At 42.5% G+C, this 16,583-nt stretch overlaps 1 protein-coding gene across 33 annotated transcripts in view; it reads right to left on the reverse strand.

The window, feature by feature from the left end:
* CACNA1D (calcium voltage-gated channel subunit alpha1 D) overlaps positions 1 to 16,583 on the reverse strand; it is a 260,786-nt gene that overhangs the window by 60,248 nt on the left and 183,955 nt on the right. For 12 of the 33 annotated variants that reach the window (XM_072126691.1, XM_072126674.1, XM_072126695.1 and 9 more), the window contains 11 exons: positions 14,505 to 14,564; positions 11,053 to 11,159; positions 10,257 to 10,344; positions 9,310 to 9,417; positions 8,998 to 9,050; positions 8,346 to 8,492; positions 7,416 to 7,617; positions 6,636 to 6,794; positions 5,241 to 5,351; positions 3,696 to 3,779; positions 3,057 to 3,140 (listed from right to left, as the gene is read on the reverse strand). In XM_072126691.1, coding sequence (XP_071982792.1) covers positions 3,057 to 3,140; positions 3,696 to 3,779; positions 5,241 to 5,351; positions 6,636 to 6,794; positions 7,416 to 7,617; positions 8,346 to 8,492; positions 8,998 to 9,050; positions 9,310 to 9,417; positions 10,257 to 10,344; positions 11,053 to 11,159; positions 14,505 to 14,564 — 1,203 coding nt within the window. Of the gene's footprint in view, positions 1 to 3,056; positions 3,141 to 3,695; positions 3,780 to 5,240; positions 5,352 to 6,635; positions 6,795 to 7,415; positions 7,618 to 8,345; positions 8,493 to 8,997; positions 9,051 to 9,309; positions 9,418 to 10,256; positions 10,345 to 11,052; positions 11,160 to 14,375; positions 14,436 to 14,504; positions 14,565 to 16,583 lie in introns of all 33 variants that reach the window. The other 21 variants (XM_072126704.1, XM_072126699.1, XM_072126685.1 and 18 more) reach the window with 4 other exon arrangements.

Raw genomic sequence — 16,583 nt, forward strand, 5'->3', positions numbered from 1 at the left:
TGCCACCTGTCTATGGTGATGGTAAAGACAACTCTCCTCTAGGTGTAGAGGATGCCCCCTGTCTATGGTGATGGTAGAACTGCCTCTCCTCTAGGTGTAGAAGATGCCCCCTGTCTATGGTGATGATAGAACTGCCTCTCCTCTAGGTGTAGAGGATTCCCCCTGTCTATGGTGATGGTAGAACTGCCTCTCCTCTAGGTGTAGAAGATGCCCCCTGTCTATGGTGATGATAGAACTGCCTCTCCTCTAGGTGTAGAGCAGTGATTTTCAACCTGTGTGCCGCGGCACACTAGTGTGCCGCGACACAAGGTTGAGTGTGCCGCGGGGAAAGTTCCCCGAACTACGCTGCCCCTGTGTAGAACTGCCCCGTATTTCTGCGCCCATACTTACCTCCAAGCCCCGCGTCGGCGATCCGCCCATCTTCTGTAGCTCCTGCACCGCGCGGCCCATGTCACGTGACTGACGCGACCTGACGTCAGGTCGCGTAAGTCACGTGACCAGAGGTGCGCGGTGCAGGAGTTACAGAAGGTGGGCAGATCGCCATTAGGAGTGAAGGTACGTGGAAGAAGACATCAAGGGTAAGTATATAGGGTTATTATTTGTATAGGGAAGGCAGCTAGGGTCTTTTTTTTATTAGTAAAGGTAGGCTGGGGCTTTTTATTTGTTAAGGGAGGCCTCTGGGGCCTTTTAATTAGTAAAGGGAGGCATTTAGGGCCTTTTAATTAGTAAAGGGAGGCCTTTAGGGCCTTTTAATTAGTAAAGGGGGGGCTCTAGGGCCTTTTAACTAGTAAAGAGAGGCCGCTACGGGCTCTTAATTAGTAAAGGGAGGCAGCTATGGCCTTTTTATTAGTAAAGGGAGGCAGCTAGGGCCTTTTTATTAGTAAAGGGAGGCCGCTAGGGGCTTTTTATTAGTAAAGGGAGGCCGCTAGGGGCTTTTTATTAGTAAAGGGAGGCCGCTAGGGCCTTTTTATTAGTAAAGGGAGGCAGCTAGGGCCTTTTTATTAGTAAAGGGAGGCAGCTAGGGCCTTTTTATTAGTAAAGGGAGGCCGCTAGGGGCTTTTTATTAGTAAAGGGAGGCCGCTAGGGGCTTTTTATTAGTAAAGGGAGGCCGCTAGGGCCTTTTTATTAGTAAAGGGAGGCCGCTAGGGCCTTTTTATTAGAAAAGGGAGGCCGCTAGGGGCTTTTTATTAGTAAAGGGAGGCCGCTAGGGGCTTTTTATTAGTAAAGGGAGGCCGCTAGGGGCTTTTTATTAGTAAAGGGAGGCCGCTAGGGGCTTTTTATTAGTAAAGGGAGGCCGCTAGGGTCTCTTAATTAGTAAAGGGAGGCCGCTAGGGTCTCTTAATTAGTAAAGGGAGGCCGCTAGGGACTCTTAATTAGTAAAGGGAGGCCGCTAGGGTCTCTTAATTAGTAAAGGGAGGCCGCTAGGGTCTCTTAATTAGTAAAGGGAGGCCGCTAGGGTCTCTTAATTAGTAAAGGGAGGCCGCTAGGGTCTCTTAATTAGTAAAGGGAAGCCGCTAGGGTCTCTTAATTAGTAAAGGGAGGCCGCTAGGGTCTCTTAATTAGTAAAGGGAGGCCGCTAGGGTCTCTTAATTAGCAAAGGGAGGCCGCTAGAGGTTTTTATTAGTAAAGGGAGGCCTTTTATGACTGTTTTAGTGTAATTTTGTGCTATTTTGGTTGGTGGTGTGCCCCAGGATTTTCTAAGTATAAAAAGTGTGCCGCAGCTCAAAAAAGGTTGAAAATCACTGGTGTAGAGGATGCCCCCTGTCTATGGCGATGGTAGAACCGCCTCTCCTCTAGGTGTAGAGGATGCCCCCTGTCTATGGTGATGGTAGAGACTCCTCTCCTCTAGGTGTAGAGGATGCCCCTGTCTATGGTGATGGTAGAGACTCCTCTCCTCTAGGTGTAGAGGATGCACCCTGTCTATGGTGATGGTAGAAAAGCCTCTCCTCTAGGCATAGAGGATGTCCCCTGTCTATGGTGATGGTAGAACCTCCTCTCCTCTAGGTGTAGAGGATGTCCCCTGTCTATGGTGATGGTAGACAGAACTGCATTATCTTTGGAGGTCGTCCTGCTGGACCCACCATTCTTTCTCTACAAGGGGACCCTGGAGAGAAGCTACAACGAGAGACTAAATTTTCCCTCCTTCTTTCAACTGTATTGGTGTCTTCAGGCGGCCGATACGAATGAAAGATGTGGAAGAACAGGTAGCAGTAAGTTACTGCTTAAAATGCCACGTTGGCACTTTGGGGTAAATAAGTGGATTTTGGTTGTAGTTTGGTCTCCAAAAGGTTCGCCACCACTGATCTATGGCGTAATTAATAAAAAATATTAAAAATAAGGTGCCCCAATACTGACTTCTGTGGCTCTCTACTGGTAACTTCCACCCAATCTGAGAATTTGCCATTAATAATGACCCTCTGTTTTTTTCTCACCAAGTCAATTTCTAAACACAGATGCACCGATTTTCCCCTAGTCCCAGCATTTATGTACATCCCTTTTTATGCGGTACAGTATCAAATGCCTTAGAAACGTCTAGGGCCACAGTCTCCCCTAGGTCCAGTCTAGAATTTAACCAGTTGTCAATTGACTCCTGAATTTTCACAAGAAATAACAAAGGAATTGCAAAACGCAGTTATAAGAAAAGAGGTCCGGAAATCTCATATTATGAATGATGTGAGCGTCTATACGCCAAAAGTGGTTAACAACATGGTCAAATGTACTACTACTTACATTTACTAGCTATAGACTGAAGCAATATTTCAAGGGACCGATGGCCTTCAGTCAGCATTGTCCTCCAGGAGCAGCTCATATTAATATTATAGATGTATCCATCCTTACCTTCATTTCTGTGACTATCTTGTCACACAATATTGTGAAATTATATGTTGATTTCCTTATGTCTCACATATTGGGACACATGAAAAGGTGAGGAAGGACACATAATGAAGACAGAACAACTGATCATCCTTGTCTGACAAAGCTGCCTGAAGGAGAGCACCCCGTTGAATACGAGACCACAAGGACAGGAACGACATAAAGCTACAAAAGTTACTTACATTAACTTCGGTTATAGCAATATCTACGACGCTACCGACAACAATTAAGGCATCAAACGTGTTCCAAGCGTCAGTGAAATAGTGCTGTTAGTACAGGCGAGGACAGGACGAGACAAAAGAGAAAGAAGTAGAGAGAAGAGTTATGACAGTCTAATGGACATCAACCATAAGAAGGTGTTCTAGGAATCATCAAACCATGAATGTAACCGATGCATCGATACATGAAGATCGGTTATGTTTGAGTGAATCCATAAATACTGAAGCTCTCTGGGCCACGATGGTTCCTTAAAAGTCCAATTTTATTCCACACTTCCTTGTTTGAGCTCCAAATGGTAAAATTTTGGGAATTCCAAATAGTAATATCCTAAAATATCTTCTCAGTTGTCAATATAGGAAACTTAAAGCAAACTGGAGACCCTACTGCTTGTGTGACAATCTCGAAGTCATGTTGTACGTCCATAAAATATAGATCTTAAGAGGTAAACTTTTAGTTTGGGAAGTAAAGAAAGTTAGAAAAGGTAGAAATCCTTCCCCCTGAGCAGGTGTTAGAAATGCTTGTGACTTGTCCATGCGGTGACACAGACGACACTGTAGTAGGGGACGCAGGGTGATGGCAGCGGGGTGGGGGGTTGTACTTACATCAGCTTCACTGAGGACCACGTCTACTATGCTGCCGATAACGATGAGGGAATCAAAGGTGTTCCAGGCATCACTAAAATAGCCCTGCACACAGTGGCCAGAGGGGCAAATGGAGGTGGTTAACAATTCACAAAGTATGACAAACCACATTGCGGAAAAAACACACAAGCACAACGTTACACATGGCTTCCATATTGTCTGGGAAGGGGATTGAGTTCAGCGGTGACCCACAATAAATTGGGTCCTCCTTCCATTCAGGGGCAATTCAATAGCTACTATTTGTGAGTTATGGGGTAGGTAGCCACAACTCCAGCAAAGGGATCAATAAACGTTTCCCTGCAACTCGTTCACTAATATGAGCTCATGGAATTAAATTGTGACCCTGGAGATGTTACGACCTCCTCTTCTAGTCGCAAAAAAACCCCATAAGGCTCTAATTTTTGCAACCAGAAGTGACGGCCATAACATCTCAGGGGTCACATTGTGTTATTTGGTGACGGAGGGACAGGGTGAAAATATCTTTGCTAAAATGAGTCACAGCCAAAGTCCCCATGGCACAGTGCATACTTTGTAACCTTTTGGAGACCACTTCCCAGCAATGCAGAGGAGATGAACACAACAACATGGATTCTGCAGGCAGCATTGACATTTTCTGGGAGATATATGGACAAGTCACAGCAAATTCAGATTGTCATGCAGTTCCGGGTAGGAGGATTACACAGCAATCGCTTGTCACTTACGAGCCAACGTTTTTTTTTGGGCACGCAAATCTGACAGATGATATGAATACAGGGACAAATTATAGTCTTATATAGGGAACGTCTTATATAGGGTTTTATAAATGAATACTAATTCTTTTGTCTCAAACTGGATTCCTTTAATTCTCCAGAAATGTGTTTTATGTATCAGCTTGCTAAACTTTATACTTAATGTCAACATCATGATTATAGTACAATTAGGAGTATATGGTAATTTTGTGACTAAGTCTTGGTCGCTGAGGGTTACCACAAATTTCCATATTTAGGCTATATTCACACTTACGTGCGCCCGCCGTGCTGTAGTGCGGTGGACAAACGTCTGCGCCAGATAGAGGAGGAGGGGATGAGTGCTGCTCACCTACGCCCCTCTCGATTGTGATATGCGTCCCCCATACGGCAGTGTGAATGTAGCCTAAGTCTGTACTGTGCCAGGAAACCACCATTAGAAACAGAACAAGGCGATTTGCATTAAACCGCATGTATTTATTAAGGCTCCTGCACAACGTGTGACACCTATTATCCTCCTGTAATCACTTTTTCGTCACCACGAGACCAGAAATGATGAATGTCGTAGAAAATTCACTGGCCTCAACAGTCAAGAAATGTGACCAATGAGGGCAGTGACTCGCTTCAACAGTCATGTAGTGACAAACAGGATGTCATCACTTCCAGTCTGGTGGGGAACAGGAATGGCAGGGCACATCTTATTTAACCAGATCCCTGACTTTAATACTTTTTGAACAAAATTTCTATTTGTGTCATAATTTTAGTCTTTCCTATTACTTACCTTTGGTTTGAAAGCTATAAGTTTCAAAACCATTTCTACAGTGAAGACGGCAGTGAAGACCATATTCATCACGTCCATGACATCATTAAAGATTTTAGATTGTCCATAATGCTGGAAAATAAAGAAATAATTGTGGTGAATGATTTTATAATCCACAAAACCTGGCATAACAATAAAGTTGAATGCACACGTGCAACGCACATTACTGACAGCTATCTCTCCTCACCTCTCATATACATGGACGCTAGGCTCAGCTGAGCGTTCATGTGTTTTGAATAGGGTGATGGGTTATATCTCTGCCTTGGCTTATCCAAAAGGATACGATAGCTTAAATTGGAAGATGTAAGGGGAGCGTCTAACCAGGCCACACAAATTTGATAAGCCAGTCCCGTCAAAATCAGCAGGTTCAGCCAACAATTGTCCAAAGTTTACAGCCTGTTAACCTTGTGTATAGCCAGTAAACGTTATGTATGGCCACCTAATATTTCTTATGGCTAGTTAACCTTGAGCATAGCGAGCTAAACTTGTGCATAGTGAGATAACCCTGTATCTGGCCAGATAACCCTGTGCCTGGTCAGCTAACCCTGTGTATGTCCAGTAAACCTTATGTGTGCATAGTTAACCTTGTGTCTGTCCAGCTAACCCTGTGTCTGTCCAGCTAACCCTGTGTCTGTCCAGCTAACCCTGTGTCTGTCCAGCTAACCCTGTGTCTGTCCAGCTAACCCTGTGTCTGTCCAGCTAACCCTGTGTCTGTCCAGCTAACCCTGTGTCTGTCCAGCTAACCCTGTGTCTGTCCAGCTAACCCTGTGTCTGTCCAGCTAACCCTGTGTCTGTCCAGCTAACCCTGTGTCTGGTCAGCTAACCCTGTGTCTGGTCAGCTAACCCTGTGTCTGGTCAGCTAACCCTGTGTCTGGTCAGCTAACCATGTGTCTGGTCAGCTAACCATGTGTCTGGTCAGCTAACCCTGTGTCTGGTCAGCTAACCCTGTGTCTGTCCAGCTAACCCTGTGTCTGGTCAGCTAACCCTGTGTCTGGTCAGCTAACCCTGTGTCTGCCCAGCTAACCCTGTGTCTGCCCAGCTAACCCGGTGTCTGCCCAGCTAACCCTGTGTCTGTCCAGCTAACCCTGTGTCTGCCCAGCTAACCCGGTGTCTGCCCAGCTAACCCTGTGTCTGCCCAGCTAACCCGGTGTCTGGTCAGCTAACCATGTGTCTGGGCAGCTAACCCTGCTTCTGGCCAGTAAACTTTATGTATGCATAGTTAATCTTATCTACGCCAGTTAACCTTGTGCATGGCCAACAAACCTTGTGTATAGCCAGCAAACCTTGTGTATAGCCAGCAAACCTTGTGTATAGCCAGCAAACCTTGTGTAAGTTAACCTTCCCTTTGTTACATACCTGCATAGCCAAGCACAGTGTATTCAGCATGATGAGCACAAACATGATGTACTCAAATCCTGTGGAGTTGACGACGTACCAAAACTTGTACTGATAAGGGTTCTTGGGGATGTATCTTCTGAGGGGCCGGGCTTTGAGAGCATACTCCACACACTGTCGCTGAATTTAGTATGGAGGAAGATTGCGTTACATAAGTCACATTAAAAAAAAAATTACAAAAAAAATGTATACACTGAAAAATAATATTAACATAAAACATCACTATGAACTTGATGCTGTATCCATGACAGGAACACAACCAAAACCTATGCACTGATTTGAAAAGAAATCACTAATTTTACTGTTCAAATGGACCTTTCAGACTTCAAGACTGGCAAAAAAACTCTCTTTGCCGATTCACTTACCGATTCCCTGCTCGAGTTTACTTCCTGGTCACGTCGTGGCCACAGCAGTGATTGGCTGGGCAGACAAAACCAGGCACTAAGGATCCAGGAAACATCGGAAATGCATCAGTTGGGAATCAGGTGAGTGAAACTTTTATTTTTATGTTATGATTGTTGTTCGATGATTGTTAAATAAACATGTTGAAATGAATTTTTATGTTATTAATCATTTGTGCCTATTGTTACCGCAGTTGAGAACCCCTTCCATTATATTTAGTGCTGCCCAACTTTATATTTTCATCCAAAAAGAAGAAAATATAAAATTATGATCAAACCTCTGGATGTAAACAACCTGCATTAATTTATGTACCGTAAATAAGTATTCAGTATATTTTACCTGGTTCTTGTCCAGCTCACAGTTCTTGTATTCCTTCTCTCCCTGTTCTTGAAATGTGACGATAACGAAACCCACAAATATGTTCATCATGAAGAAAGCGATGATGATGATATAGATGATGAAGAAGATGGAGATTTCCACTCTGTTGTTGTAGATGGGGCCAACGTTTTCTCCATTGGAATCAATTGCTTTGTACAAGAGCCTAGGAAAGGCAAGGACAAATATGCTTACAGATGGATGAGCTTATAGGAATTCACTTAAATGGGTATATAAGGTTTACTAAAAAGGGATAAAAGGAATCCGTATGCAGTTGTGACCATACAATGCTGTAGACAGTGTTGAGTATTGTTCCTGGAGATCTGTGTAACCATACCTTTATGTCTGTTGTTAGTAGCAGCAGCAGCACTCTCTAAGTATTTTCCGGGATTGTAGCTGAATTTGAAGCATGCTGGTGCAGTGGTATGTGAGATCTTTTCAATATCCTGCTGCACAGTTCCTCCTCCTGCTGTAGCAGATTCTGTTTAAATACTACAGCAGTGCTCTGAATCCAGCTACAGTTTTGAAATATACATTTATTGTTCACAGTCCTACTGATACTAACAACACAATCAAAGGTACGATTACGCAGATCTCTAGTGATATTACACTGTCTACTGCTTTGTATGGTAACTGCTGACAGATGCCCTTTAAATAAAAAAAATTGCTATTCCCCTAACACTGGGTGCCTCATTTCCTTTCCCTATGCATCTGGCACTGCAGCTAATCAGAGAACTCACACCGATTTTATACTGATGGCCTGTCCCAAGGATAGTTATTGATATTGTTATCCCAAAAAACCCTTCTGATAAACCTGCTGATTTGAAGACATAAGTTTGCATCGCTAAGCACAGAGAAGAAAGTTGAATATTACAGACGAGGTATTATACATACGCTGGCCACCCCTCAAAAGTGGAAACTGTGAATAGAGCCATCATAGCGGACAGGACATTGTCAAAATTGAAGTCGCTATTGTGCCAGTGCCTCTCTCGGATAGACGGGCTGTTGACATCTCCATCCTTATAGACAATGTACTTTCCCCTGGGAGAGAAGAAAATGTATGAATTAAAATTCTAGGAATCAAGGTCCTGCAGTCGGACTTTCCTTTCCAGCGCATATTTTTCTTGCCCCGTATGCGGATTCTATAAGGAAGTGTCTCATTGATTTCCATTGTGTGAGCATTTCCGTAAACTTCACATGTAAGATTACACGTATGATGCACTATCACTTAGCTATTACTGTAACATGTCATACTAGTTCCAATTTTTATTAACTATATTTAAACTTTGGACAGGGATGATATGTCTGATGGATTATTTAAGCATTCTAGCTTACTAACAAAACATAGGATCTTACACAAAAAAAAAAATCTATGGAAATTCAATTTCCACACATATTAAGCGTTTGTTTAAAGAAAACCTATCAGCTCCAACCCACTGCCTAAATTGGACTTGAAATCCCCTTGTGTTTACCCCGGGGCCTTCATAACTTGTTAAATTATGTTTAGAAAGTTATTTGCACATTGAATAAAATACATAAAACTTACTTGCACTCCTCTGGGGTCTGTTTTGCTTCATCTGAACAACGATAAAACTTGCCCTGATGTTAGAAAAAACAAGGTCAATAAAAATTACAGAGTTGGGAAATGTAGACAGCAGTAGGGAAATGTAGATGCAGGATCATAACATAACAATCTTAGGGCACAATGCAAAATAAGTATTGGGGATCCCCAAAGTTCAGGTGTCAAATGTCTTATCACATGGGCACACACTTTCATCCTCTTGAGCCCAGGTTAACCTCTGCACCCCACATTGTTACCCTTTGGGAAGATTGTTGATTTTCGCAATTTATAACTTACCTTAAAGAGCTGAACCCCAATACACGCAAACATGAACTGTAGCAAGGTTGTCACGATCATGATGTTACCGATGGTTCGGATGGCAACAAACACACATTGAACGACATGCTGAAGGAAATTAACCAAGAAAACACAAGTTTAATAAAATACAATAAAGATATAATCAAAAATGTGTTGCTGAAGGTAACTACATGCTACTTCTATAGTAAATATAGTAAAAGGCTTAGCTCCCCCAAGTGGTGGCTAAAGGAAATGATAATTATTAAAATTTTTCCCTTTAGGCTGGGATTTAGCACTAAACCACAAAATATACTATTCTAATAAATAAAGCCCACAGGAAAACAGTCCAAAAGGCGACACATTAAGGAGTGTTTTTTAATATTTTGACCCTGCAAATCACCAGTAGTCTTGGAAACCTCTTGAGAGAACTTTTTAGCAAACATGTATTGATTCTACTAGTACCCCAAAAGCGGTCTCTCACACTTTAGCGGTTGTCCTGAGGCTGAAAAACATGGCACCTCTCCTGAGCATGGGTAGCACCTAGTATTGTAACTAAGCTCCATTCATCTATTTACAGCTGAGCTACAATTCCAGCACCAACCATGGTCAGGTATGGCACTGTTTTGAGGTAGCTAGCAGCCATGTTTTTCCACCAGACAACCCCTTTAAGTGTTTTGAAAAGGAAATGGGCTGTGGAGCCTCTTGCTGCACTTTAGAGTGAGGGTCCGTCCTTGGAGCACTTGCAGGAGAAGTGTAAACCTAGCGCTATGTGCAGTTTTGAAGAGACAATGAGTATAAGCTTAGCACATATATCCAGATACGACCAGCATAGGACATATATATATATATGTATATAGTTGACACAAAGTGGTCACAAAACACGTAAGACCATACTGATTTGTCATCTACTGTCCTACAATTCTTTTATCTAATTTAGTGATACACACCTTTAGCCCTTTTGCCCTATTAATGGCTCTCAGGGGTCGGAGCACTCTGAGGACTCTTAGGATCTTGACCACAGATATAGCGCTTGACCTGTAGAGATACAAATGGCACGTTATCACTTAGTATGGAAGATCAGGATACATTACACAGACAACTTCTATATATGGTAGATGAATAGTATTCACACTAGACACAAGTCTCTTAAGTTTCAGTCTCTTTACATATATTTGGATATTATGACACCAGGCTTTATATATGTGTATAGTTTTTTTTTAACCCTTTAAAGAACAAGGGGCAAGTGGTTTGACCACTGGGTCTCCCATCAGTGGGGGTCTGTTATGAGTATGATGAAGCGGAATTGCAGACACAAGCACAACTACTCCATTCAACACTATGAGAACATATGAGAGCAGATCTGGGCTATCTCAGACAGCCAGAATGGACAATGTGAATTGGATTTATATGGGCCGCATGGAACCCCAGTTCTCATGATCTGCCACAGTCTCCGTGATCAGACCACTATATATGTGGTCAGTGAGTTGGTGGAAATATAGCATTACAGCTTATCAGCTGAAGGATCTACTAGTCTGGAGGACTTGTCCCATCCATGGACTACTAGAAAAGACCATCTATTTTAATGAGAATGGTGTGTCTCCTGGGTTTGTAGCTAATCACTAAGGGTGTTCGGTATTGTACTTTGTCATAAGCTTATACTTGTAACAAAAAGGGAATGTCAAAGGGCAAACATCCCCTTTATCTGTGCAAAAACAACACCAATGATGAAGTCCATGTACTTACTGAATACCAAAAGAAACCAGTGAGACGCCAACGACCAATAAATCCAGTAAATTAAAATAATTTCTGCAAAAGGAGCCTTTGTGGAGAAAGGCCCCATATGTCATCATCTACAAAGATAATAAGAGAATTAGTCTGACATGTAATGAGTCTCATTTAAGTACAAATCACCAACCTCAATTGAAGCAATGTATATATATATGTATACACAGTGACATCGGACTCCATTGCTAGGTAGCATAAATACCGACAAACAAGCATGTGTATTAAACATGGCGCTGTCCATACGGTGAGGAATGTAACACGCCGACTGTCCACAGCGAGAAATGTAACATAACAAACAGAAACACTTTTTTTTTAAAGAGGTATTTACATCCAATGGGACAGAACCATTCCCCTGGCAAAATGGAAAACCTCCACGGTGGGGGCACTGATCCTTACTCTGTTGTAGGGGACACATTCCCTGGATTCAGTGCTGCAGAGCAGGGATCAGCTCCAATGTGATGGTCATTATGCTTTTGTTTTGCCAAGGACACCCATAAGCCCCTCCAACCAGTGACATGTAAGTACCAAATGGGTGACCCAATAAGGGCACTGTATTCGCCCTTATAGGTGGTCATCCGCATTCCTAGGTCTCAAACCCAAGACCTTCTATATGGAATGTAGAACCAATAACAGCTACAAGCTCAACTACTGTCAATAGAAGGATTTTCTCTAACAAATAACCTAAATAGTAAGATTCTACTTTACATATATAATATACTGGTGTATAGAGACATATCTCCATACCAGCATATTGGAAAGAAAATTGTGTATACATTTTTTATATTAATTTTCTTTTTACAAACCTATGGGCCTTTTCAATCACCAAAAAGAAACCCTGGCCCCCAAATCTATTATCTATTGTGACCACTTAAATAAGCATACATCTGCTTACATATCCTATTCATCTCTTACTATTTTAATGAAGTATCTCTTTAAATATACTATATATTCTTCATTTAATGTCATGTTGAGAATTACTAATATAAAAAAAGTTTAGTTTCTCGTAACAACTAATCAGATTGGAGGTTGCATTCCCTCGGCATGAATAAGTAGTCACCTTGTACCTTAGTCACGGGCACTTTATTTGACCACCTGAACTTATTTTTAAGTCATATTATCAGACAACAAGAAGGCAGAGACGTAACGCACTCAAGCAGGTGTATAGAGCATGGCGCTGCGGCTCCAACAAATCCCAGGTCACGCGGTGTCACACGACAGAAAGGCTCATGCGATCAGGCGAGAAGGAAATCATGTAAGCGACGTATGCACGGGTCACGTCATCGCTGTCACCAGCTTCTCCATGCAGGCTACACCAGTCCCACCAAACCTACAGCACAGACCTCCTCCTCATGTTTGTTATAGTCATCTAACAAGATGTATATTCATAGCAATAACCATGGTATGACCATGTACAGCCAAAATTAGGAAACCGTGATAAATAACATATATACAAAGGGGGAGATTTATCAGAAGTGTCTGAGAGCAGAACAGTTCTAGTTGATTGGGGTAACAAATCAGAGCTCAGCTTTCATTATATAGACAGCTGTGAGCAAATGAAAGCTGAGCCCTGATTGATTTCCATGGGCAAATGGAACAGCTCTGCTCTCAGACACTTCTGATAAATCTCCCCCATAAATGGAAGTGAAATACCAAGTGAGTATGGAGTTGTATATGGTGAATAATAAAGGTTAAACAGTGTTTATGGAATAAATCTATAATGGTGCTGCCAGTCAGACATTATCAATTTAGCAGTTCTGGAAATCCCCTTTACCTACAAATAATTGGAAATGTCACCAGCACATACACAATTGACAACCATGTCTAAGATACTGTATGTAGGCATTTTCTACCCTGCCCACACACTGCTTGTGACATGCCTGCAGCATAAGCACCCTGTCCCCTCTCCTGTGCCTTCTACCAGCATCTGTGGCTCTGCAAAATCTTTCTCCCAATCTGGTCCAGGTATAGGAGTGCAAATTGTAGTAGAGAAAAACTGACTGCCACAAGGGGATAGTGATATTGGGGAATTACAGCTAACACTAGGGTAACTATGGCTTGCAATGAAGACATTGAGGGGCATTTACTATTGACTTTCTCGCACTTTTTCTGCACTTCTAGTTTCACAGTACTATTTTGGTGCACAGTTAGAGCTGCAAAAAGCTGGTCTACCAAGTTCCATTTCACCTTCTCCTTAGCTCAGATCATTTTCGGTCGGGCGCCAATTCATTAAGTCCTGGTGCCGCAATCAAACATCCAAGTCTAATGTACTGCATGATTCGTGAACCATGAAGACAGATTCTGCATCTACATTGATGAATGCCCCCATTGTGCACGGCCACATTACAGATCTTGGCCATCTAGGACAGATATGCCCCTTGCACCTCTAACATGACCCACTCCAGTTTCTTTGCATTTTAAGTTCTGAAGGGACATCTGGGCATATGTCCCATCTCTCCAAGGACCCTGAGAGGCTGTACAGGCTGCCTAGTATGTATGCCTTAAGAATATGTAGCCTAATGAAAATCCATGTGCTGATAACTCGGGCAGGATAGATGGGTAGATGGCTGGAGATGTAAGGAGTTCATGAATACAGACATAACAAACATTGCGGACCACCAACCACCAAAGGCTGATACAAGTATTACACATAAATATAAACCCTGTATAGTCTATGCTGTAGATTTGGAGGGAAGGTTCAGCGGTTGAGTTAGATGCAGCCATACAGTGTATCACTTCAAATATCACACCATTCCAAAGAACAAACGTCTCTTAGTTTTTTATGTGCAGACAGAACACACTCCATTCATGTAAAAGTCACACCGAAACCCGTATTTACATCAGTAGTAATAGATTATATCAATGGCCATTACATGTTATTATAACTATATAAAGGGCTCTTCTGCTGAAAGACTGCCCTATACGGTTGAGATTTTCACCTTTCAGATGCAGACAACAATGCACACAGTTCATTGATAGGGAGACCGCTCCAACCTCCAGATGCATTTATCTGGGGAAATTGTGTCCAGCTGCCCTTTGCCTTGTGGTTACCCCACATAGTTTGATAGTGTATATATCCCAGTGTAAATGTAACTACAATATGTAGTTATGACTGTGTGTATATTTTTCTCCACAATCCACAAAATGGTTGCAGGTAAATCTCCACTTTATACAATTTCTACATATTTGTTGCCATATACTGGGTAGACATGACCTTTAATGGCGACTTTAATGACTGTTCTTTACGACTGATCTGAATACGGTTTTCACACAAACCAGGTTACCTTCAAAACGATCTCAAATGTAAACATACTAGTGAAGACATAATCTGCATATCCTAGCACCTGGGGGTACAGAAGAGTCATATGTTATCTTACACGTCACATTGAGGGTTAAAATAAACATTCATTTACCTTTAAGAAGATTTCAACTGTAAAGATTCCTGTAAAGGCATAGTCAAAGTAACCAAGAATCTGCAAGGTACAAGAGGACAGTGAGAAGTCTGCAGAGTGATAGAGGACAGGGGACGTGTCTCTGATACAGTAAAGGTCACTGAATCCATGAATTGGTCTGGGGTCTAGGAAGGCCCATCCTTGCCAGCAGTGGCGGAGCTATAGGTAGTGAACTAAAATATATATATGAAACATAAATTTGTGTAATTCCATCTATAGACTGTAGATGTCGCTGTCTTATCACAATTCACTATTAACCTACAATTTGAATACAATGGAAATTTACAAAGATCGTTCCATATACCAGACATAGTCCAGAGCACGCTGAGGCATTAGCTTATAAAGTAATCTCCCATATATTTTGCAGAGGTGTAGCCACAAAATCTATTCCACACCTAAGCACTGGGGCTTTGTGTTGTGCAGGACACGGTTTCCCGTCACAAATGCTGTATATGCCAAGATGTCCTGTGCAAGGCCAAGTGCAAATGATTCTCTGACCACTTTGAAAGATCTGATTTTATGTAAATAAAGAGTAATAATTACATCATTATTATTATTTATATATTTGCTGTTGGAAAATCTCTGTTTACAGTCAATGAATAGGAATCGTCTCTAGATAAGCGGAACATCTGTCACACAGGTGCACGGCTCGTTATATCCCTGGTCATGTGATGTCACACAGGTGCACGGCTCGTTATATCCCTGGTCATGTGATGTCACATCGGTGTATGGCTCGTTATATCCCTGGCCATGTGATGTCACGCAGGTTCCCGACTCTTTATATCCCCGGTCATGTGATGTCACACAGGTGCACGGCTTGTTATATCCCTGGTCATGTGATGTCACACAGGTGCACGGCTCGTTATATCCCTGGTCATGTGATGTCACACAGGTGCACGGCTCGTTATATCCCTGGTCATGTGATGTCACGCAGGTTCCCGACTCTTTATATCCCCGGTCATGTGATGTCACACAGGTGCACGGCTTGTTATATCCCTGGTCATGTGATGTCACACAGGTGCACGGCTCGTTATATCCCTGGTCATGTGATGTCACACAGGTGCACGGCTCATTATATCCCTGGTCATGTGATGTCACACAGGTTCCCGACTCTTTATATCCCTGGTCATGTGATGTCACACAGGTGCCCTGGATCTGTGTGACTTCACATGACCAGGTACCGCCATTTATCCACAGAAAGTAAACACTGAAGCTTCCAATAGAATTACAGCAAGCAGAGATCTAGAAAAACGTGAGGAATTGATACAGAAAATATATTGAAACATTGGGTCAGATTTACTTACCCATCCTGTGCGATCCAGCGGCGTGTTCTCCGTCGAGGATTTGGGTCTTCCCACGATTCACTAAGGTAGTGCGCCCGATGTCCACTAGGTGTCGCTGCTGCGCTGAAGTCCGCCGGAGTTTGCTGGAGTTCACTATCCTATCCTGGGTGCAGACACATTTTTTTTTTTATTATTCCGCGGTTTTTCTGAAGGCCACGTCGCATGCATGCCGGCTCTGATGTGCCACAATCCGATCACGTGCGCCAAAAACCCGGGGCAATTCAGGGAAAAACTGCGCAAATTAGTAATATTCGGCAAACCTGACGAAAAATAGTGATTCAGGCCCTTAGTAAATGACCCCCATGGAGTAACTTTTCTTGACACAAACAATATCACTTATTTGATGAAACTGGACAACCCCTTTATTCTACTGTTACACAATGTTTAACCTATGGCCAGAAGTTTTGAGATATCGCAGGACCCGTTTCACCCAATGAGAACAAAGAATGTGAGCTCCCCTTGAAAACAGATTTGAAGTCCTGTGGTCCGAAGAGGCCACTCATTGGCTGAAAAGGGTCCTGTGATGAGTCACAAAAAAGTACAAAACAAGTGTAAGTGTAAGGTTTCAACTTTTGCAAAGACTTTCAGTTCAGCTTACATGTGATCCAAAAAAAGTTACCTAAGTCAAGTAGTATTTTTCAACGGCAGCTTGCAGAACTCCCCAGGGAGATAGCATGCAATAAGTTTATAGTCAGTG

This window comes from Engystomops pustulosus, chromosome 10 (genome assembly GCF_040894005.1).
Source record: "Engystomops pustulosus chromosome 10, aEngPut4.maternal, whole genome shotgun sequence".
Classification (NCBI taxonomy): Eukaryota; Metazoa; Chordata; class Amphibia; order Anura; family Leptodactylidae; genus Engystomops; species Engystomops pustulosus.